Source organism: Pistacia vera, unplaced genomic scaffold (assembly GCF_008641045.1).
Source record: "Pistacia vera cultivar Batoury unplaced genomic scaffold, PisVer_v2 Contig505, whole genome shotgun sequence".
In the NCBI taxonomy this organism is placed as follows: Eukaryota; Viridiplantae; Streptophyta; class Magnoliopsida; order Sapindales; family Anacardiaceae; genus Pistacia; species Pistacia vera.
Genome location: NW_022196341.1, coordinates 575,176 through 600,949, shown reverse-complemented (window position 1 = coordinate 600,949; position 25,774 = coordinate 575,176). Strand labels below are relative to the sequence as shown.

Genomic DNA, 25,774 nt, shown 5'->3' with positions numbered 1-25,774 from the left:
CTTGTTGTGTGATTATTTTCTCCATAGCTTTAGTAATATATTTCCATCAAACAAAAAAAATATTTGAAATTAAAAAAAAAAAAAGTTTCAATGATTTACAAATTTAAAAACTAGGTTTTATGTAGTAAATTAAATGTTTAAAATTAAAAATATATATATATAAAATAGGGAATAAGTATATTTACAAATTATTATGTCATTTATAGTAAATTTCATTAAGGCTAAAAATGTCAAAACGAAAAAAAAAAAAAAACATTAAAATTGGGGGATATGATAAATTTGATGGAGGCTAAAAATCATGTGCTTATTCTTAAATCTTGAAAAACAAATAATGGGCTTAAAAAGAATTTAGACAACACTCAACGTTTAAGTACATGAAAAATGAAGGTATAAAAATTGAATATAAATTTCCTTCTTATACAGGTCGTTTGTCAGGTGAAAGCATGCTTCCAGTAGTCAAGTTTTTGTTTCTGTACATATACATAAATAAATAAATGGCTATGCTAAACAATATTTTCGGCAACAGCATTACGGTAAACCTGGAAATAAGGATGGATAAATAAAGCACGACTTCCTGTGAAAGTTTATGTTTCCTAAAAATCCAAAAGCTATTTCCTATATCTTTCAGGAAATCAAGAAAACTCAATAGTTCAAATTTTAATACAAGAGAAGAACGAGTCTTATTTATAGATGGAGGTGTTTGAAAAAGTAAGTTCCCTTCAATTATGCCTTTGTTATATCAGTTTGAATCCATTTCAACTTTTAAAGAAAGAACTCTAGAGGCATCCCAAAGTTCTTCAGATATTATTTACAAATAACATTAAAGACTTTCCATGCCAATAGTAAAACTATCAAATCCTTTACTCTAGTTTACATTCATTAGTATTGGCATGGAAGGTCTCTTTATTGGATTCCACTGAACTTAAATTAAGGTAGTACATAAAAGTTTGAGATAACTTATATAATAATCAATCCCAAACTCAAAACACTTTGTTTACGTTGTGCTATTACCAGGACAATGTATTTATTTATGCGTGGAAGCATTTGACAGAAGTTCCTCAATTATACATTACAATTTTATTTCTCTATAAATGATTAATTTGCATCCATTTCATCATCTGAAGAAGCGAAGGGCTTTGGAGGAATCTCCAAGCTCTGCAAGTCACCTTCAAGCATTTGTAACACAAGTGGCATGGAAGGCCTCTCTGTTGGATTCCACTGAATGCACCAGAGTCCCAAAATTGCAAGCTTCTTGGCAATTTCCTCATCTCCCTCTACCTCAATTTCTAAATTAAGCTCTTTTCCTTGGCTCATTTTGTTGTATATCCACTCAGGAAAGTAAATTTGGCTTTCTTTGTCAATTGTAAGATCAATATTCTTTCGGCATCCAACGATCTCTAGTAGCATCATTCCATAACTAAAAACATCGGACTTGTAAGAAACCTCGCCAAAGTGCCTGGAGAAAAGTTCTGGGGCAATGTACCCTGTAGTTCCTCGAGCAGCTGTCATTGACACAACACTTTGTTCTTTTGAGCATAATTTTGCTAGCCCAAAATCTGAAATCTTCGGCTGAAAATTATGGTCAATTAATATATTGTGAGGCTTGATGTCAAAGTGAAGGATCCTCTAGTTGCATCCTTGGTGCAAGTACTCTATTCCCCGTGCAACACCAATGGCAATGTCTTGCAACTTTTCCCAACTCAATGGACGCTGAATTGACTTGTTTACATCTAAGAATATAAACTTCTCAAGTGATCCACTAGGCATGAACTCGTAGATAAGAGCACGTCGTGTTCCTTCTGAATAAAATCCAAATAGACGAACAATGTTAAAGTGGTGAATCCTACCTATAGTAGCCACTTCATTGATAAATTCTTCACCATTTCCTTTTGAATGTCCCAACATCTTAACAGCAACCGGAATTCCATTGGAGAGTTTTCCTCTGAAGACACTTCCATAACCTCCTTGACCAAGTCTATGCCTAAATTTACCAGTTATTTTCTTAAGGTCACTGTAAGTATATCTGGTTGGATTGAGGGTCCTGTAGTCTTTGAGGAACTTCTCTATTTTCAATTGAGTTTCTTTTTCATTTTCAGATTTCCTGGATTTGTAAAGGAGAAGTATTACCAATGCAAAGAAGACAATGCCTCCAATACTTGTGGCTGTAGGCACTGCAATGTTAACTACACCACCATGACCATGATAATCTGCATGTCAAAAGAGAAATTCTTAACTTGGTCGAGTAATAAGATTAATTAGTTAGCATTCTAAATTGCAAGCAGGATTCACATCTTTCAAGTACAGCTAGAAGATGAACAGGAAATTCTTTAAAATGTTCAGAAAAGAAAGGAAAATGTGAAAATTGGTTTTGAAATAAAATTATTGAAAGTTATTCACACCAAGCAACCTGAAAGGAACTAATTTTAAATATAGAGTGGATTTGGAAAGGTTATATTGTAGTTCTGTCTCTATTGCAAGGCCTCCTTGCTCTGTTTTTATTTTTTATTTATTTTTGCTGCGTAAAACAACTTGGGGAAGAAGTGCATCCCATCGTCCAGGTTTCAACCTTCACTGACAACAAATCAGGAGCCGAAAATGTTTATAACTTATCACTAAGGTGCAACAAGCAAGAGGGGAAACATACGGTAAATAAAAGTTCAATTATGTATGCACTTACCAAATTAGTAATGAATTAACTACAATTCAACTCTATTCTATTAAAATATAAATCAAGTAATGGTACTCTTGCTAAGATATTCATCTGTTTATGCATCTTGAAGTTTAATGTATGTTATAAAAAGAAATTTTGAACAAATTATACCCAGTCAACGTATAGAAACCACAAACGACAAAGATTTTACTTGAAATTTCATACGTACTTTCAGAAAGCTAATGGTAAACTTACGTTTGTTCTTGATACAGATTGTTGAATTGCTTGTAGTGGTGAAGCCACAAGTTCCCAGTTTTTCGCAGTCCAGCAACCACAAGGGCTCCCAACTAGTGACTACTTTCAGTTTGATTATCTCGATACTATAATCAATCGAAATATTAACAGTTTATACCAACTGCAAACTGGGGGCATCCAGACGTATTCATATGTCTGGTCATCCGTTGCATAAAATTTCGCTCATCACTGATGCAATCAAACGGTCCTAGTACAGAATCTGTCCATGTAATCTTCACAGTGCAATCCAAAGCGTACATCTGATATAAGCGATCCTATTCGAGGGAGAATCTGGAGTTTGTGAGGTTAAGAGACAGAAGACTTTGTATTGGCATGTAGTGTCATTCATATCCATAATGGTAATACTTCCGGACAGATAAGAAATGTCTTGCACATAGTAACCGCTTGAGAAAGGAAGATGCAACATAGTCTTGCCATTTGAACATGACATTCAAACCCTTCAAGGCCACAAGAGACTGATTGAGTCTTGAGCCTAAAGGGAAATCTGATTTTTGGGCCGTTTTTGCTGCAATTTGTTGGCTGACAGAACCCATATATTTTTGATCATTGTTTATAACTGATGTATTTTTGGCAATCGATGAGTAAGGTGAGAGAAGGAAGAGGATAATAAACGAAAAAGAGACATGAGAGAAACAGAGAGAAAAACCAAAAGGAACAGAGAAAATCGAGTTTTAAAATTATCTTTTAGACACCAGCTAGAAAATAAGACTGGGAAATTTGACCTTAGCTCCTAGCTGTAGTTGTCATTAAAATTAATTGATGGTAAGATATTATTGATATTTCCATCTTTTAAAATTAAAAGTATTTTTCTTTCTTTTTCCCCTTCTCCTCCTTTTTCTTCTACCTACCATTTGTGAATAATATATTGGATCTCACCTCTGGTGCCTAAATGAAGCCAGATCTAATCTCGGTTACCGCAGCCGCATCGCAGACTGAAATGGCCTTGCACGGCTTCTATGAGGCCAATCCTGACCTGAAGTTTGTTTAGTTAAAAAAGACGTTGATGAGTTTTTATTGTTAGTATAAAATCAATCGAATATCATTAGTACTATCGATAACCCAGATGTCATATATACTCTAGATAATTTTCCACCTAGACAATCCTTTTTGAATAAATTATTCGTTATCAAAGACCATATACGGAAGCCAACCAAAACATTTTGATCATTTTATAGATCATAAACAATTACTTAAAAATCCACAAAAATACAATTGATTATTAACGTACAACTAAATTTGGCACATAGAAACTAATACAAGAAAAGTAATCGAACAGACCATTTACAGGCATATGGAGGTTTTATTTTACTTTTACACACTTCATTGCAACAACTAATTATGCAACAATATTTGTCTGAGCATTCTTCCATTGATTCCGATACTAGCAACTCGGTTGAAGGTCTGAATAAATCTCTTGTATAGAGATATGCTCAGAGAAGAAAAGAAAGGCTTAGGAGGCATTTGCAAGTCATCAACGCTCCCTTCTAACATTTCAATAACTTTTGTAATTGAGGGACGATTGAAGGCTTCACTTGTATGACCATAACCAATTAAAACATTTTTCTTGCAATCACAATTTCATTTTCAGTGACATCTTCAATCTCCAAATCCCCACCAATAATTATTTGTATATACCCAAGATGGGAAGTATGCTTTGCTTGAACGATCTGCCTTCAATCGGAATTTTTTATCTCCAACCATTTCCAACAACAACATTCCAAAGCTATATACATCTGACTTGCAAGAAACTGTTCCAAAATTCCTAGAAATCAATTCAAGAGCTATGGATGTTAGAGTCATGAAAGTGACTCTATTTTGGTGATAAAAATACCCATTTGTGATTAAATTGAAGTATATTGAGACAATTAAAGAATTTATGAATTTATTCACGAAAATCGTTCCTAATATTTTTCTTATGAATTTAACGTGTTTGGAATGATTTTGGAAAATATATGAGTTGATATGAGATTGTGGTTTATGGATTAAGGGTGATTTTGTCTCATTTTGCTGTTTAGGGGGTAAAATGTCATGTTTTAAGGGGCTGATTTGTCACTTTTTAATTGTGTAGGGACTAAACTGAAATTTGCAATATGTGCTATAAAAGAAAAAATGCAGATCGGTCCAAGGGGGCTGTTCATCTTCATTTTTCCGGCGACCCTTCACCTTCTCCGATCAAGCTCGGCGACGAGTGGTCTCCTTTTCCGGCGACGATTCACCTCCCCCTTGCCCGGTCACCATCATCCCTCCATCACCACCGTGAACCAAGCACCACCGCGGCGTTTCATCTTCCATCCGCGGTTTCGTCTTCGGCCAATTTTGGCCGTTTTCCGGTGACATTCCAGCTCCCAAGGGTAGATCTTCATTCCCCACGCCAGATCTACACTTCCTTGCTTCAGCCGCCGCGAAAAACGCCGGAATCCGTGATTTAGCTGTCGCGACTCTTCATCTTCCAGGCCAGATCCTGCTCATTTCCGGTGACTTCTCACTCCCCAGGACCTGATCTGAACTCCCATCACCAGAGCTTTCCATCGATACCTTCGGATCCCATTTCCGCCACGTTTTCCAGAGACCCGTCAGAAATAAACGTTTTCCGGCGAACCGCGGCTGTTGTATCCCGGGCTGTCCGTTGGTCGTTTTCGGCCCTCTTCGCATCATATCGCTGTCGGTTACCTCCTCTCCGCCATGGTCAGCTCTGTTTCCACCGTTTCGGCCTCCGTCATCACCACCATGAGCGGCTAAGCTCCGGTTGTCGGTTACGGCATAGGCGAGATCGGGATTGACTCCAGACTCTCTCATCAGCTCTCGACTAGTTGGATGAGCCCGATTATAGGACATTTGGTAGTATTGTGCTTCAGATTATATTTGTTTTCGTTTCATGTTTGATTTCGATACTTTATATGATTGAACATAATTTGTGATAAATATGTTGTCCATTATGATTTAATGTTTTCATAGAACTTGCTGAATGATAAACGTTGGTTTGAAATAATTAAATGATGAATATTGCTTTTCATTACTTCGCATCGATTGAATTGAGTTGTGTTCGGATTTAATTTAATTTCTACTATTGTTGCGTTTATTGTGAAGTTGTTGATTGGATTTTACGTGTTGTCAAATTGTATTTGTTAAGCGTACCAACTAGTGGTATTGCCTTGTAGCGTTTACGACGTTCAATGATAGTCTTTAACCATCGAACTTGAGTGATCGGGTGAGACAGATAGATTATACAGAGTGTCGGGAAACCATTTCAGTGATTTACCTTGCCTTGTAGGTTTAGGGGATCATAGGGGTGGAGGAGAATTGTGTGAGTCGGTCTCGTGTCGAACCAAAACCGTAACGGCAACATTTTTATTATAAGTTTTTATTAGTTTTAATTGCACTATTTCATTATTGCATTAGTCTATTTAGTTTCATTAATCCATTGCCAATTTCATTTCCGCTACTTAAAATACATTAGGTTGTTAGTCTTGCTCCTTGGGTTCGACTGCTTACCGCTACTACGGTATAGGTTATTTTTTAGACTGTGACGATGGTCTAACAATGGATCCTATGTTCCTCTTGTGCATAACAGACACAAAATCCTTTTCCTTTGGATAAAATTTTGCAAGTCCGAAATCAGATACTTTTGGAATGAAATTTTGGTCTAGCAAGATATTGTGTGGCTTAATGTCGAAATGAAGAATACACAATCACATCCCCCATGTAGATACTCGAGCCACGAGCGGTTGCAGACCAATTTCATATAGTTGTCCCAACTAAATGATAGAGATTTGCCTGCCTTGGAAAATATGTGCTTATCAAGGATTCATTTGGCATATACTCGTACACAAGAGCACATTTAGATCCTTTCGAACAAAATCCAACTAATTTGTAATGTATTGACATGGTGAATTCTACCGATTGTAGAGACTTCATTGATGAATTCTTCTGCACTAAACTTGGAATTTTCTAGAACTTTAACGGCAATTAAAGAACCATTATGAATTATTCCTTTGTAAACTGATCCAAAGCCACCTTGGCCTAGTTTTTCTTTAATATTGTTTGTCACTGCCATTAGCTCAGGGTAAGCGTACCTTTTAGGCATCCAGGATTGCTGATTGTGTAGAAATTTCTCCACATTATCAACTGTCTTCCATGATGTTCTACATTTACAGATGAGGTACACAACTAAAACTATTGGAGCACCAATAAATCTGCAAATAAGAACCACTCTGTTGATGCGCGATTTAGGCACCAACTAATTGACACGTGCGCAGCGTTGATTGGACAAGGAACACACGTGAATATAGATTATGAATATGAAATAAATGCAATGAGAGCTTTTAAAGTGGTTCGGATGCTAAGGTAGCAAGTCCTGCATCCACTGATTTGTATTAATATGGTGGGTCAGGTCGCTAAAGCGGACTGACTTACAAATGATTGAAAAGTAAATACAAAGCCTTTTTTAGAGAGAGAGCGTTCAAATGTAAAATGATCGAATCCCCTTAATGAAGGGGTCTTCCTCTTCTTATATCAAGTTGAATGCGTGTAATCATCATTAAATCCTTGGGTTGGTGTGAATGTCAGGACATAATCTGGCTTTACGTCCCATTGCCCATTTCCCAAGCTGATTTTATGCAATTTGGAGCAGGGAAGCGGACACGTGGGAGCTCTAGGGCGCTTGGCAAGCCTGATGTGCGCTTACCGTTCTGACGGGAGCAGGCCACGTTTCGTCATGTGACCCCACGTCAGCCCTTGATTTCCCAGGCATAACAGAAGTCCCCTAGTTTTTAAGGTTTGAGGATCGAACCTTGGAAACTAAGTCATGCCATGATTGGAGGTTCTGGTTGTTTCGACCTGAATGGAAGAAGCTCGGGACAGGACCTTTTGCGAACACGACCTCGCACAATTCTTGCCCAAACGACCTGACAATCATCATTTTAGTGACCTGGATTCGTCGGACGCTCTTTTCCCTGCCTTGGAGAGATTCAATGAACCTGCATCCGCGCTGTCGGGCGCTCTACACGCGCTGCAATCTGTCAGGTGCATTAAATGCGTTGTGTGCTGACCCGACGTCGTTTTGACAGCTTTAACTGCACGACGCATTTGAAACGACGACCCTCATCACGGCATTTAATGCGACGTGGGGCGCATTAAATGCGGGGAGAGAGAGAAGGCTATTGTTTCGGTTCCAAGAGGTAGTAACCGTCGATTCGCAGTCCATTTAAAAACTCACATTTTTCAGATGAGGCCACCAAAATCCCTTTTGCTTGGAGTGACAAGCCTTTGCAAACCGGAAGTTCTTCTTTTCCGATTGGCGCTTCTCAGACATCTGAAACAAGTTTCGGCCTTGGTCACGCATCCCAGAAGGTAAGATCCTTTTTCTCCTTCCTCTCTCTCTCTCTCTCTTTTTTTGTTTGTTTGTTTGTTTGGTTGGTGGGCAACGGTGTTGGGTCTCCTGGTGTTTAACCAGAGACGCGCCGCTGTCACCAGACTCGAGCCATGGGTGGCGGCTCGAGTTACTGTTAGGGTTTAAGGAATTTGTCCCATGCCGCCACACAGGACAAAATGCGAAGGCTAAAATGACCGTGTCTGTTGGTGTTGCAGACTCTGGAATGGAACCGTCAACATCCAGACTCGAGGAAGGAACCAGGTCGTCCTCGCGGGAAGTTCCTGTGGACGCATCCCTTGACGTCTTCTCGGTTCTCACCCAAGAAGAGCTTGATAGATTAAAAAATAGTACAACATCCTCACAGAGGTGTTCCTCGACCACACTTGGTAGTCATGGCATCCTGCTGATGGTCTTGCTGCGATCTCCGAAGAGATCTTCAAGGGTGGAGGGATGATTCCCTTCCATCCTTTCATCAGGTCGGTCCTGGATCACTTCGGGATCGCACCGATGCAGCTGACACCAAATGCGTATGTCATCGCCGTCGCGATGTACATCGCGTGCTGCGAAAGCGGCTTGGGCAAGCCAACGGCGGTGGAGCTCGGTATCGCCTACTATCTTAAAAAGAGTAGGGACAAGGATTCATATTACTTGTCCTGGCGACCTACCATCGCCGAAGGGATACATAGCTATCCCAGCAACGCGGGGGCCTACGAGACGAAATTCTTCTTTTCCTGCTATGACGGCTACTGCCGCTTTCAGATACCAAGTAGGTTCTTCCTCGCTAGGTATATTATCTGTTCGCATGCTTTATAATAACGACCTGTATTCTTCTTTTGCAGTTAATAGAACGACCAGCCAAGACTTGCTCGACGACCCGGACAGGCCCGTATCTTTTGGAGTCCTTCCCGAGGAAAGCTGGGACGCGAGGAAGCTCGTGACAACCGCGAACTTGCGGAAGTACGGTTTTATCAGTAGCAACGCGTCTTTAGAGCCCCTAGAAGGTAAGTTACATTGATTCCCTTCCTGGTCGCGAAATAGTTTTGTTTACTAACGCACTTGGATGCAGAAACTATGCCTCCGAAGGAGTCCGAGCAGCCTCGCCGAGCACCGTTCGTCTTCCCTTGATCGAGGAGAGAGAGAGCGGCCGAAGCTGCTCGTCCTATTTTGGCACAACCGGTGCGAATTGCCATGCCTTCCCAGCCCCAACTTGTGTAAGAAGCGACCAGGGCAGAACAGGTCGCTCAGGCACCACCTGCTCGCCCAAGGCGGAAGGCTCCGGCCCAGAGGTCGAAGAAGAGGAAATAGATTCAAGTCAATGAGTCTGAGACCGAATCTGAGGAAGAGCCCTTGAGGTCACGAAAGGACTCAAGAAGGTCGGGCAAGGAACCTGTGAGCGAGGCGATCACTGCCGACAAGGCGAAGGACACACTAGTGCTGGACTCGTTGGGGAGCCTGCCCGAATACCTGCAGCCGATAGTCTATTCTCTGCTCGAGTGTGGACTATCGGAGTCGTATGATGAGTTCGCTGATACGGGCGACGACCTGATGACCACGTCGTTCCAGCATCTAAGCAAGGTAAACGAGCTGCTCTTAAAATTTCATTCTAGTTCATTTCTAATCATTTCTTGCTCGCAGGCTTTGCTTGCGATGAGGATGTCTATGGAGAAGACCCAGCTGAGGGCCGCGAAGGGGGCTAGCGACCTAAAGGAAGAGGTCGAGAAGCTCAAGAAAAGCCTGGAGTCCGTCGAAGCTGAAAGAAAGTAAGCATTCGAAGCGGTGAACAGGTATTTGAACCAAAAGGATGCTGCTTTGCAAACTGTGGACTTCCAAAAGGCGGAGCTTGACCGACGTGCGGAGGAAGTGAAGGAACTTCAAAGGACAACCGCCAGGCTTTCCAAAGAGGTCGGAGAGAAGGACCAGGAGATCCAGACGACCTCCATATGGGCTCAGCAAGCTGAACAGGAAAGGGAGGCCTCCGAACAGGAGAAACAAGCTCTTGAGGCCGAACTTTAGGAGAGTCGGGAAAAAATCGCTTCACTGATTGAAGAAATGTGGACCCAGTCAGAGGAGATGGAGGAAAAGGCCGCCGACTGGACGATCGGGTCTATTTATTCCCTGCGATTAAAAAACCCAGATATGGACATTTCCGACCTCCCGGAGGGGTGGCAAGAGACCATGCAGATTATGGCGGAGGAAGACGATCAAGCAGCAACGGCCACCCGACGATCCGACCAGGCAGGGGGTTCTGGTCCTGCTTTGAAGGATCCCCCCGACCAGCCATAGTGTAATGAGTCTTGACTCCATTGAAATTGGGTCTTAACTTTTGTTTGTACATAAATGAAAATACATTTTGCTTTCAACTCCTGTTCGCTTTTTCATACATAAGTGCAATTTACAATTCAGTTTTACATAGGCTATATTACATGCGAATTCTTACACGCGAACAGAACACATGCGAACTATTTCCAGCAAAAAAAATTATGCTTTACATTAAAGAGGAAACTAACAAAAACTAATTGAGAGCTGAGTTCGGGATTACTGATAGTATGGTCGGAGGTGTTCGACATTCCAAGCTCGGGGTACTTTGGAACCGTTCAATCTTTTGAGATGGTAAGTCTTCGGTCTGATCACCTTGTCGACCCAGTACGGTCCTTCCCAGTTAGGTCCTAGTACCCCCTCACTTGGCTCTCTGGTCCCAAGGAGAACTTCCTTTAGCACAAGGTCCCCGACCTGGAAGTCTCTTCGCTTGACCTTTGAATCGAAAAACCTCTTTGCTCGCTGCTGGTAGGCTGCTATCCTTAGCGAAGCCTTGCTGCGATGCTCTTCAACGAGATCCAAACTTGCCTTCATAAGTGCTTCGTTTTCAACCTCATCGTACAAGTCTCTCCGAAGAGAACCAGTTCCCACCTCTACAAGAATCATCGCTTCGCACCCATAGGCTAGCGAAAAAGGGGTCTCTGAGGTGGAAGTTCTTGGAGTTGTCTTGTACGCCCATAAGACTTCGGGGAGATCGTCAGCCCAATTTCCTTTGGCCGCCCCAAGCTTGGCCTTTAGAGTGCACTTAATGGTCTTGTTGACTGCTTCAACTTGGCCATTTGCTTGCGGTCTGGCGATTGAGGCGAATTTTTTATGGATGCCCAGCTCGTCGCAGAACTGCTTGAACTCCTCGTTGTCGAATTGCTTTCCGTTGTCCGAGATGAGGGTGTGGGGAATTCCGTAGTGGCACATTATGTTCTTGAAAACGAAGTCTTTCAGCTTTCTGGTCGTGATCGCGGCCAGCGGTTCGGCTTCCACCCATTTCGTGAAATAATCTACCGCGACCACGGCATACTTGACCCCCCTCTTTCCAATTGGCATGGGACCGATAAGGTCGATCCCCCACATGGAAAACGGCCAGGGACTAGACATTGTTATCAGCTCGTGCGAGGGGGCTCGCGGAATGTTCGCGAACTGCTGGCACTTGTCACATTTTTTGACAAAATTGTGCGTATCTTTCTTGATCCAGGGCCAATAATATCCCTGACGAACAACCTTGTTCGCGAGAGATCGAGCAGCTGTGTGATTACCGCAGATTCCTTCGTGAATCTCTCTCATAATGTAGTCTGCTTCTTCATGGTTACACATCAAAGGAGAGGGGCACTGAATCCTCTCCTGTACAGTTGGTCCCCGATGAGTGTGTAACGAGTAGATCTTGCTCGCAGGACCTTTGTCTCGACCTTGTCTTTTGGCAAAGTCCCATCCTTGAGGTATTGGAAAATGGGAGTCATCCAGGAATCCGGTTAAGTCATGTTCACGGCATGTTCGGTTGAGCTGATAGTTGGAGCATCCACGAAATGAACAGGAATGTTGTCTGGAGCCTCTAAGTCCAATGACGAGGCCATCTTTGCTAAGGCGTCCGCTATAGAATTGCTATCTCTGGGGATCTGAGTGATTTCAAAGTGCTTAAACGATCCCAGGGCGGTCTTAGCCTTTTTCAGGTAGCGGACCATGTTCTCTTCTTTAGCTTGGTATTCCCCTAAAATTTGGTTGACGACCAGCATGGAGTCGCTGTAAATGCTGATCGCAGTTGCACCCATTTCTTTGGCAAGTCGCAACCCGGCGAGCAGGGTTTCATACTCTGCCTCATTGTTGGTCACCTTAAACCCGAACCGGAGAATACCATGAATTCGAGCTCCTTTGGGGCTTACAAGGAGAAGACCCGCACCGGCTCTTTTCCTGTTCGATGACCCATCGACATAGAGGTTCCAGGTCGACAGGTTCTGAATACTTTCTTGCACGACTTCGCTGGGTTGTTGCTCGCTTGGGAGATAGGAAAATTCTGAGATGAAGTCTGCAACAGCTTGCGCTTTAATGGTCGATCTGGGCTTGTACTTCAAGTCGAATTGGCTCAGTTCCATGGCCCATTTAAGCAGCTTACCCGAGGCTTCTGGTTTCTGGAGGACCTACCTGAGGGGGTAATTAGTCATTACGTTGATTGTATGGGCATGGAAGTAAGGTCGTAGCTTTCTGGACGCGATCAGCAGAGCAAAGGCTAGTCGCTCCATTTTCGGATACCGCATCTCGGCATCCGATAAACGCTTGCTTGCATAATAGACTGGCCACTACGCCTTTTCCTCTTCCCACACTAAAGCTGTACTGACCGCGAACTGAGAGACGGACAGGTAGATGAGCAGGATTTCCTGTAGAAGAGGCTTTGAGAGGAGAGGTGGCTTCCCTAGGTGCTCTTTTATACTCTGGAATGCTTGTTCGCATTCGGGAGTCCATTCGAATTTCTTGTTTGCCTTCAAAACATTGAAGAATGGTAAGCAGCGGTCTGTTAGCCTTGATATGAAGCGACTAAGTGCCGCTATCCGCCCATTTAGACTCATGACCTGCTTCTTGCTGGTCGAGCTCTCCATATTGAGCAGGGCTTGAACCTTCTCGGGGTTTATTTCTATGCCCCGCTGATTAACCATATACCCCAAGAACTTTCCTGATGACACCCTGAACGAACACTTGAGAGGATTTAGCTTCATTCTGTAGAGTCGGAGAATGTCAAACATCTCAGCGAGATGTGCAATGTGTTCTGAGGTGACCCGGGATTTGACCAGCATATCTCCACATAGACTTCCATTGTCTTCCCGATCTGGTCGGAGAACATTCGGTTGACCAACCTCTGATAGGTCGTGCTCGCATTCTTGAGGCCGAAAGGCATAACTTTGTAACAGTATAGCCCCCGGTCCGTAATGAAGGACGTATGCTCCTCATCTGGCTCATACATTGGGATTTGATTGTATCCCGAGTACGCATCCATAAAGCTCAGCAGCTCGTGCCCTGAGGTGGCATCAACGAGCTGGTCGATCCTCAGCAGAGGGAAGCTGTCTTTCGGGCAAGCCTTGTTGAGATCGCTGAAATCAACGCAGGTCCGCCACTTACCGTTCGGCTTCTTTACCAGGACCGGGTTGGCAACCCAGGTCAGGTAGAGTGCCTCTCGGATGGACCCATTTCGGAGGAGGTTTTCTACTTCTGATTTTAGTGCGGCGTATCGCTCTGGATCCATCGCTCTTCTTTTCTGGCGAACCGGTCTGGCTTCACTGCTAACGTTTAATGAATGGCAAATAATGTTCGGGCTAATCCCGACCATATCTGCATGCGACCAGGCAAACACGTCAATGTTTTCCTTTAAGAAGTTTATCAGCTCGGAAGCGAGCTGAGGGTTGAGACAGCTCCCAATCTTTAATACTCGGCTTGGCTCTTTTGGATCAACCGAAATTTCGGTCAGATCCTCAACTAGGCCACTAGGAGGGATTTTCTGGACTCGCGAATCTATGTTATCCTCCGTTGGACCAGGCTGTGGCTCGATCCGACTGATCGCCATGGCCTGGCGAGGCACACATTGCGAAATGCCCTTTCCTTTGTCTGCCATCTGCACCGCTTTTACATAGCATTCGCGAGATGCGCTTTGCGATCCGCTTACTTCTCCTATCCCTGTTGGAGTGGGGAACTTCATCTTGAGGTGATAAATGGAAGTGACTGCCTTGAAGCTTCTCAACAGAGGTCGCCCCAAGATTCCATTAAAGGCCGATGAACAGTCCACGACTAGAAATTCGATAACCCTAGTCACCTCGTCGTAGTCATCGAGCGTGACTGGTAGCTGGATTGTTCCTCTGGGGATCAGGTGGTCCCCTGTAAAACCGTAGAGAGGTATCGAGGCGGGTTTTAGGTCGGCCTCGTCTAAGTTCATTCTATCGAAAGCGGTCTTGAACAGGATGTTCACAGCACTTCCGTTGTCCACAAGCATTCTACAGACATTATGACACCCTATCAGGGGCGTGATCGCCAGGGCATCCTCGTGAGGATGGTGCAAGTGAGCTGCTTCCCTTTCGCAGAAGGTGATCAGCTCCTCCTTTCGAGCCTTTTGTGGTCGTTGCGAAGTATTCATTACTCTGATCGGGTCATGATATGCTTCATGAGCATACCTTTCTTGCGCTCCTCGCGTGTTCCCCGCGAGGTGTGGACCTCCAAAAATTATATTAACGCTACTGTATCTGCTGCGATCACGACGCTTTTTCTTTTGCTCCCTTTGGCTCTCCTTTGGGGAGTCATCAATATACTCCTTGAAGTGCCCCTTTGTAATGAGCTCTTCGATTGCCTGTTTTAGGGCTCGGCATTCATCAGTGTGATGCCCGTTATCCTGATGGTAACGGCAGTATTTTTTGCTGTTTTTAGCCGTAGCAGGAGTTTTCATTGGTTCTGGCTCACCGAGCAGGCTAGCCTCCTCGGATTTGTCAAGGATTACAGATATGGACACGTTCAGCGGAGTGTATTGAGCTCTGTCCCTGTCGCGACGAGGAATAGGAGCATAGGACTTTTTATGCTCGTAGCGGGGTTTCTTCCCTTTTCGCTGATCATCAATGTCTCCTTTGCGATCAACTCTCCTACTTTCTCCCCAACCAGACATACTGCTCGAAGCGCCGTGATCGGGGCGGCGGAGTGCCGCCAATGAATTCTCTATTCGCAGATACTTTTCTGCAAGATTGTAAAATCTGGTGAGGGAAACATCGTCCTCAGCCTGCAGTTCTTTCCACAGGTCAGTTTGCGAGCGAACTCCAGCTATTATAAGTGTTCGGATGGACTCTTCTGGAGCGTGAGCCACCTTGTTTAGTTCCCTGTGGAAACGGTCGATGTAAGATTGCAGGGATTCGTCTCTTTCTTGCCTTATGTTGCTGAGATAGCTCAAAGGCATCGAAAACTTCCGATTGGCTTGGAAATGCCGTAAGAACGTCATGCTCATCTGAGGCCACGAACTGATCAATCCCGCTGGGAGCGACCTTAACCACTGCTTGGCGTGAGAAGTGAGTGTCACAGCCAAACAGCGGCATTTTGCAAGGTCCGAAACCTGGTGGAGCTCCATCAGGTCGTTGAACTCGTACAAATGATCATGCGAGTCATGGTTCCCGTCAAATGGTCGCATGTCGGGCATTCTGAACCCTGGTGGGAGTGGAGCAGCCAGCACTTCGGGAGAGAATGGGGATGCAGAGGCGACCTGGGCCTGTTCGCTTTGCTACTCCCTTAACCTGTCCAGAGCTCGCTGTAGCTCCTCAATTTGCGGTAATGGGCCCATTTGAGGGTTGCTTTCACCCATGCGAGTCCGGCCTTCGCGATTACGGTTCAGGAAAGTCTGGAGGTCGGATTCCTCTTCGCCTCGGCCGGCATTTTTGGCCACACTCGACACACGCTGGCTAAAGGTGTGTGAAGGCGATGGATTGCGCGGGGTGTTCTCACGACCCTCGCGGTGGTACGAACCGCCCTGCGAGGTGTGGGGGCCACCCGCATAACGATCGGGATCGTTCTGCTGGCGGTGATAAGAATCATCGCGCTTGGCATTTTTGCTTGGGTTCGCCTATGACGTGGCATGGGACAGCTCCGGATTTACTTTTTCGTCGAGTCTCAGCTTTGCCGGCACCCTGCTCGGGGCGCGATTTGTGCTCGCTGGTCCTTGGGAGCCCATAGGCTTACCTTTTGCCACCTGCTTTCCCTTACGTCTACGCGCTACAGTGCTCGCGGCACGGGCGTGCCGCACTTTCGCGCGACCTGCAGGCATCTTTGGCGGTTGCACCGCCCCAGCTGTTGTAGATGACATGCCTTGGTCCAAACGGTCCAACCTCTGGTTGACCGTCTGGAGAGTATTGTCGAACCTCTCCAGGTAGCTTCTGATGGCGGGGTCGAGTTGCGTAGCTGCCGGGATATCCCCCGTAGCATTTTGTGGAACCGGAAGTACCCTGGAGGGGGTATCCCCTTGGGTCAAGGGGACTCCTTTAGCGCGCTGATTAGCTTGCTCAGGTTCTGATTGTCGGGCCATTTGTTGCTGTAGGACCAGTAGGTCGAAGATTCTCCTGATGAAGGGTACACGCTAAATCAGGCCCTCCTTCTAGCGCCAAACTGTTGATGCGCGATTTAGGCTCCAACTAATTGACACGTGCGCAGCGTTGATTGGACAAGGAACACATGTGAATATAGATTATGAATATGAAATAAATGCAATGAGAGCTTTTAATGTGGTTCGGATGCTAAGGTAGCAAGTCCTACATCCACTGATTTGTATTAATATGGTGGGTCAGGTCGCTAAAGCGGACTGACTTACAAATGATTGAAAAGTAAATACAAAGCCTTTTTTAGAGAGAGAGCGTTCAAATGTAAAATGATCGAATCCCCTTAATGAAGGGGTCTTCCTCTACTTATATCAAGTTGAATGCGTGTAATCATCATTAAATCCTTGGGTTGGTGTGAATGTCAGGACATAATCTGGCTTTACGTCCCATTGCCCATTTCCCAAGCTGATTTTACGCGATTTGGAGCAGGGAAGCGGACACGTGGGAGCTCCAGGGCGCTTGGCAGGCCTGACTTGCGCTTACCGTTCTGACAGGAGCAGGCCACGTTTCGTCACGTGACTCCACGTCAGCCCTTGATTTCCCAGGCATAACACACTCGAACCACCACTGCAAACCCAACAGCCCAAATAAAGAGTTAATTGAGGTATTTAATCATAGTCGCTACAATACAAATAGGAATTAATTGCAGCCTGGGAATTATACCGAGAAGAAGCGTTACAAGGAGGAATTCCAAGAAATCTGGTACATATTCAGCGAAAACACGAGCTGTATAAACCCACAAAGAAATATTAAATTAAGCCTTATGAAGCTATTATTCAGTAACACAAGCCAATATTAAGAACAGGGGTTGCAGCTAGGAAATCATACGCAACCACGGGATGGACTCACCGAATACACCATATGTGAATCTCCGCAAGAATCGCAAGAATTCAATGACCAGATCTGCATTAGCACAAAAAAAAATTAAAAAAAACAGAGTTCAAGAGTTACAAAGACATAACAGACCGAAGACGCATGGAAAAGTACAAAGAAATCAACAAAGTCATTACACAATTTATCAATACATATGTAGAAAGATGAACTTACTAAGTGCAGTTTCAGATTTTTTGCAATCACGTGAATATCCTGTTGTCCCTCTCCTAACAGAACACATGCCATCGGGGGCAAGACAATCCCTGCGCTCAAAGGACCATGTAAGATTGAAACCTGACCGCAGAGATTTGCGGATGGTTTCATAATGATATGTGTTATTACCAAACAGCTCATATGGCCTATAGTATATAGGAGTCACTGCATTTAACGAGCAAACTTGATACTGATACTCTGGATAATAAATTGTAACATAAGAATAAGATTGATTTTCACTCAAGCAAGGAATTCTTGTTAAAAGCGGATCATTAATCTTCTGAGAGCAGCGGAAAAATGTGGCATAACTGTAGTTACCGTCTAGTTCTAGTCCAAAACTAAACGTAATGGAAAATTCCTTGAGTATGTCGTCTGCTGACAAAGATCCGTAGGGAAGGCGGCAGGTTCCACTGGCTAAGTTAACATCAACAACACTGATAGTCTTTTCTTTATGTGAAATTCCCTTCACATGGTACTTTCCTGAATGAAATTCTAGGATGGTTTTGTTGCTTTGGCATGAAAGTTCGAAGTTAGGATGACCACATTTTGCTGGATCGCCCTTGAGGCGAAAAGGGTATTTTATGTTATTGATGTCTCCACATGAATAAGAACATTCTTGTTGAAGTTTTCTTGCTTGTATTTCAGTGATGAACAGGAAGATCAACACAGAAACAAGAAAATTTGGAAAAGTTAATAATGATCCTTCCCTCATGGTTCTCTCTTCCCCAAGGATACTATGAATTTGGATATCCTCCAATATGGTCATGTAAAAGTATACTTATCTAATTACCCATATGTGGATCATGCGAATGGTCTTTCATGTTCATTGACTTGAAATTTTTTTCGTAACTTTTGGAAAATAATTTCACAAATAAAAGAAAATCATCACTTGTCCAACAAATATGAATTAAAATAAACTTATTTGGTCCATAAATTACAGCTTCTTGCAGATTGTGTTGGAAATTTCCTAAGTATGGACTAACATGAATTATATTTTGGTTTAATCAAACTGAGTAAACACATAGTCCAATGAGATATTCTAATAAGCTTTGTGATTGTTTTTTTTTTTTTTTTCAAAGCCTTATACATTTTATATTTAATTGATCTGTGTTATGCAAATTGACAATATAAGTGTAGGCTACAGAATTTATTGAGGTAGTAATGGTAGACCCAATAAATTATTATTAAAAGGGCTCAATATAGTACTTGACTAATATGGAGCCCTAAAACCAGTGAAACCTGTCCAAAGCAGCCGAATCGAGTCAACCCGACCCAGCAAACCTGGGTCAATCTCAAAGTGTTGAATCTTAGATGTCACAATTCCTAAACTTTTATATAATACGACGGAATTTGATCAATGTACAAGTAATTTTATATTTAAAAAAAAGGTTATCAAAAAATTATTGAAGAAGCACTTAATATGTATTTAGTTTACAAAAATACTTTCAAAAGCTTTTACATGGCACTCATTAAAGCATTTCCAATAGTTATAAGTCTTCTGATCATAAGGAAAGAATGTTTTGGGAGGAGTAATTGAGTGTTAGACATTCATAGTTAGCATCCATTCAATAAAAAGCATAAAGTGTCACGTCTCCAACTTGTTTAATTTCTCATTAGGGCCTCCTGCTATTTAGCATAAATCATATCTAGTGGCTTAAACTTAACATTTCCAAGTCTACATGCCGGGAGCTAGACTTGGTTTTGACAGGATTGGAAGAAACACAATGCACAGAGTCTTTATAATGCATGGAAGTTGCTGCTGTTCCAAGTCAAATTGTGTTAGGTTAACGTAAACAAAAGGTCAGTAAAGATGCCGTATGAAACGCGATATGGCCCGGAAAGGTTGAAACTACTTCTCAAGATATAATATCTTTTTGGGATTATGGGTCTTCCTTACTAATCCCTTAAAAGTTTGAGTAATTTTAATTTGACAGGATTTTGGGACTAGGCTTCTCAATAATGGTACGCTGAGAAGAAAGTTTACTGCCATGCGAATGGGTGAGATTTTGTGATAAATCAGTGAATCCTGATTCTGACGCAAAATGACTAGGAATTCCACCAATAAAGTTCCCTTACTTTCTCCTCCCCGCCCTTCACATATCTACATATATACAAATGCACTACTAATACGTATATAAATAGGTAATTAGAATGAGCAATTGGCCTCCATCATTGCCGGATTGCGACACTTGGCAGTATCAAAAGCCAATAAAGCAAAGCAGAACGTATCCACCATGATTAATCATCTGGTTTCAGTCATGATAACGCTACGCTTTTGAGTGAATTGGGTTACCCATAGAGAAGAAGACTTTGGCAATTATTAGAGAAAGAAAATGAGTCGGAAAATTACAGCCTTTAACTACACGTCGTTTCGCCGGACCACTGATATCTTCTAATTTCATTATATAAATCATTTTAGCTATGTCAATGCAAAGCTATTAAGGAATGTGAGTGGCTCTTAGATGGACTTGTTCGCTTTCATAATCACCCTCTAATTAATCAACTTCTTCTGTTCAATTCATTTTCATAGCGTCTTTCGTCCCTTTCGTGTTTTTTCTTTGTTCCAAAGATTTCTAGCTCTATACTTATTATTGATGTGTTTTTGTCGTCCGTGCTGACCATTTCGATAAGCTAAAATAATATTTAATATATTTTAATATATTTATTTTTATGTTTGAAGTAAAAACGGAAAGTGAAGCAAGTATTTATTCAAAGAAGCAAAAACATTATAGTGGGTTGTTGATGTTGATGGATTTGCTTTATTTTAATTAAGAAAAGAAACACAATTCGTGGTCAAAAGAGAGCTCGCGCCATGGCGGAAGGAAATCACGCCGTGGTGCACGCTGAAGTCAAATCTAGGCTTTGTCCAGAAACTTGATATCGCGGTGTGAGAAGAAGCTCTCGATTATTTAATTTTTTTTTTTTTTTTTTTTTGATTATTTAATTTGCAAAAACGCATCAAGACATAAACTCTTGGTAGCAAGAGGAACTTATAGTCAAGAGAGATTGAAATATACTTGCTATTTATGAGGCTCATATGCATAAACGCATAAAGAACTTTTGACAGGAAAATAACAAAACAAACTTATAGTCAAGATAAATGTGAGGAACATAAAGTCGAGACAGATATATGTAGTACTACCAAAAAGGTTATAAAGGATGCTTAAACTGTTCTTAATAACATCAAAACGCCTTTGTCAAAAAAAAAAAAAAAAAGTTCTATTGAAGTATGTTAACAACTTATAAAACATTTGAAAACCGTTTAATTTCTTTTAATCTTTTACATAACGTAGATGATTTATCTAATTTTAGTGTGAAAGATATTATATGTATTAGTCTTATGTATGAAGTATTAGCATGAATGATAGTTTAAACAAAATAATTTTTTTACTATGAAAAAAATATTTTTTATAAAACTGTCTAACAGTCTTATTAAAGACATTTTTAATGCGAACATCGTCTTTTTAATCGTCCACTTTGTGTATTTTTCTAGTAGTGATGGAAACAAATTTGGGAAACGCGTAAAGACCTGAGCTGTTGATATAGGGGAGCAAGAGGAGCACATTATAGTCAAGATAGAAACTTTTTATATATAGGCTAGCAAGAGGAACCTATATAAAGTATGGGTGGTTAAGATCATGTCATGTTCAAATGCAACTTCCTTTGTAATTTCTGGAACCAAATTATTGACGACAGAGGTCCTTCTTAGCCCATTAGGAACTCTTAATAGGGTAGCAAGAGAAGCTTATAGTCAAAGATGAAATTAAAGATGTCATGTCTAATTACTAAGACCTAAATGCATAAAGACCTAAAGACTTTAAACTTTCACATTTATTTAAAAGGAATTAATGACAAATTATATTAGGGAGGAATGAGACTTCATGTTCAGAGACGACACTTTCTTAACATTCTCATATATTATAAATTGGATGGATAAGATTTCATCTTCATAGAATAGCAAGAGAAACTTGTGACCAAGATATTTCATTCGCTATTATGCTAGACTTGAGAGTCAATTCAAAGTCAAAAAGCACTGTTTTTTTAATTTTTCATCTTTAGAGGGACAATTAATTCATAGAAACGCGTAAAGACCAAAACATTTTGTGGGGTAGGAGGAGGAACCTAGCGTCAAGATAGAAACGACTTTTGATAAAGTAGCAACAGCAAGAGGAGGAAGAATTAAGATAGAAACTTTTGGTAGGGTAACAAGAGAAACTTATAATCAAAATAATGCAAGCGGTGGAAACTTAGTCAAGATATAGTAAGTCTTTATAAGGTAGCAAGAGGTGGAACTTATATGGAACTTAACGCTAGGATCTCAAAGTCTGAGATAGATGGAAATTAACAAACTTAGGGAACACGTAAAGATCTAAACCCCTTGATAGGCTAGCAAAAATCTAAGTCAAGATAATCAGATATCATATTCAAGCTTAAGCTTTCATCACTGTTTCCAAAAAGAAATTATCGTGGAGTGATAGTAGGGATGGACTAGATTTCATTTTCTAAAGCAACTGTCTTGACGACTCCTTAAACCAATCTCAAGCAACTGTCTTGGCTAATAGGTGAATCAGTATTTGCAAGTGTGAGCTGCATTGTAAACAAGCAACAGCAAGTGAATTACCAACATTTAGTTAATTAATTGCTTCAATTGCTGTTCCTTTTCTTTGCATTTTACAAGTGGATGGAATTGTGGCACTCCAATTAACTGAATTGTCCTTAAGAATGTTTAAAAAGCTAGAATACTAAAGCCTCTATCTTGTTTACACAGGATCTTTTGGAGGTCGACTGATCCAGATCAAATTAGTTTTAAATTTCTCAGAGTAAATTGTTTTATTCCGAGAAGAAGAATAATGAATTATTTATTGATTGGAAAGGAGAAGTTCCTCAATTATTTCAATTTTATCTTTATACATGATGAATTTGCATCCATTTCATCCTCCGAAGAAATCAAGGGCACTGGAGGCATTTGTATTGCAATTGGCATTGAAGGCCTCTCTCTGAGCATCACTAAGCAATGGATGGCAAGTTACATCTTCCACATTCTTTAATGGCGCTTAGTCGGCAGCATGACTAAGCAAATTGTGTTAACAAATTAACGATTTAAACATACTCTGCTTCAATTGTGTTAAAAAGGAAAGCAAATCGGAAAGACTTAAACAACTACCAAAACAATACTTATTGTGTCAAATTAGTTTAGCAGGTATTGGCATGGAGAGATACCACTTTTACTAACCCGCTGTAAGTTTTGAGTCACCTGAGGAATTTTTTCTGTAATTTTTTTTTTTTTTTTTTCCATTTTTACTCTTGTTTTTATATTTTCAAGAGAAAATGTATTTTTTGCTTCTTAGTGTTGTCACTGATACCAGTGGATTAGGCTTCTTATGGGGATTGGCATTCTAATTTTCTAGACTTGAAATGGGCTCAGGATTGTGTGATTAGAGGATCATTACTATCTACAACATTACCCAAACACTACGTCTATATGGATTTTGATATGAATAAACCTTTTTTGTATTTTTTTATTACAATAGATTTTAGAGAAGTAAGTTTAAGCCCATATCAATACCTCCATTTCTAAATACATCTCTATTATATGCATATTTAAAAAAAAAAATTCNTTTCCAAAAAGAAATTATCGTGGAGTGATAGTAGGGATGGACTAGATTTCATTTTCTAAACCAACTTTCTTTACAACTACTTAAACCAATCTCAAGAACATATGAGCTCTATTAGGAATACATGGTGAATCAGTATTTGCAAGTGTGAGCTGCATTGTAAACAAGCAACAGCAAGTGAATTACCAACATTTAGTTAATTAATTGCTTCAATTGCTGTTCCTTTTCTTTGCATTTTGCAATTGGCATGGAAGGCCTCTCTCTGAGCATCACTAAGTAATGGATGGCAAGTTACATCTTCCACATTCTTTAATGGCGCTTAGTCGGCAGCATGACTAAGCAAATTGTGTTAACAAATTAACGATTTAAACATACTCTGCTTCAATTGCGTTAAAAAGGAAAGCAATTCGGAAAGACTTAAACCTGTAGCTATATATATTTAACAAAGCAAATGCCACTGGAAACAACTACCAAAACAATACTTATTGTCTCAAATTAGTTTAGCAGGTATTGGCATGGAGAAATATCACTTTTACTAACCCGCTGTAATTTTTCTGAGGAATTTTTCTGTATTTTTTTTTTTTTTTTTCATTTTTACTCTTGTTCTTATCTTTTTGAGAGAAAATGTATTTTTTGCTTCTTCGTGTTGTCACTGATACCAGTGGGTTGGGCTTCTTTTGGGGATTGGCATTCTAATTTTCTAGACTTGAAATGGGCTCAGGATTGTGTGATCAGAGGATCATTACTATCTACACATTACCCAAACACTACGTATATATGGATTTTTATATGAAGAAACCCTTTTTGTATTTTTTTATATACAATAGATTTTAGAGAGGTGACTCTAAGCCCATATCAATACCTCCATTTCTATACATCTTTATTATATGTATATTTAAACCAAAAAAAAAAAAAAAAAAATTCTTTAAACCTCATTTAATAATGAAAATAACCCTACTTAATTAGGTCTTTTATTTGCACAATTTCTCTCTAATTTCAAACTTAATTAATTTTTTTTTTGTTTACTCCCATTTAATTTAAAACTTAATTATGGTTTTTGTTTATACAATTTTTTCCCAATTTTGAACATAATTAGGTTTTTTTATTTATACCATTCTTTTCCCTAATTTCACATATGAAACTTACTTTTTCTTTTCAGTTTCAAATTCATCTCATTATGTGATTACTTTCTCCATGATTTCAGTAATATGTTTCCATCAAATAAAATTTATTTCAAAAAAAAAAAAACAAAAAAAAGGTTTCAATGATTTACAAACTTAAAAGGTAGGGTTTATGTAGTAAATTAAATATGTAATAATAATAATATAATAATAATTTTCATTAAGGTTAAAATTGTCCCCAAAAAAAAAAAAAATTGGATTAGGGGATACTGATAAATTTTGATGGAGCTAAAAATCATTTTCCTGTCCTAAAATGTTAAAAGGAATTTAGATAACAACACTTAACGTTTAAGTACAAGAAAAAATGAAAAATAAAGGTATAAAAAATAGAATATAGATTTCCTTCTCATAGAGGTCATTTTTCAAGCAAAAACATGCTTCAAGTAATCAAGTTTATATATATACATAGAAAGAAAGAAAGGCTATACTAAGCAATATTTTTGGAAATAGCATTACGGTAAACCTGGAAATAGGTATACATCAAGGACAGATATAAAAATCACGACTTCCTGAGAAAATTTATGTTTCCTAAAAAACCCAAAAGCAAGTTCCCTTCAATTATGTCTTTGTTACATGAATTTGAATCCATTTCAACATTTAGAGAAAAAACTCTGTAGGCATCCTAAAGTTCTCCAGGTATTATTTACAAATAAAATTAAAGACTTTCCATGCCAATGGTAAAACTATCAAATCCTTTACGTTCATTGGCATTTAGTACGGCATCGGAGTACCTCCAATCCCTGTAAATAATCTTCAAGCATTTGCAATCCTATTGGCCTGAAAGGTCTCCCTATCAGATCCCACTGAACTTAAATTAAAATAGTACATAAAAATCTGAGCAAACTTATTTAATAATTAATAATCAATCACGACTTCAATTTTGTTTAGTTAAAAATATATTTTTTATAAGCATTTAGTTTGTTCGTATAATTTTAAATAAGTTTGGGAGTAATCAATGAAATATCGCTAGTATTCTAGATAACTTGACCAGACATTAATCAACAGGTGTATAATATAATTTCGAATAAATTATTCGTTATAAAAAACAATGGAAAGTCAACCGAAACATTTTGATCATTTCATAGTACAACTACATTTGACACATAGAAACTAATACAAGAAAAGTAATTACGAACATGACCATA

At 40.4% G+C, this 25,774-nt stretch overlaps 1 protein-coding gene across 1 annotated transcript; it reads right to left on the bottom strand.

Annotated features, from left to right (window-relative positions):
- Nucleotides 1-1,085: 1,085 nt before the first annotated feature.
- Nucleotides 1,086-18,599, bottom strand: LOC116105805 (rust resistance kinase Lr10-like). The gene is given in 4 exon segments (XM_031392213.1): nt 1,086-2,207; nt 17,411-17,473; nt 17,597-17,650; nt 17,795-18,599. Coding segments are annotated over 4 exon segments (2,034 nt in total). The 3' UTR covers nt 1,086-1,095.
- Nucleotides 18,600-25,774: the final 7,175 nt, after the last annotated feature.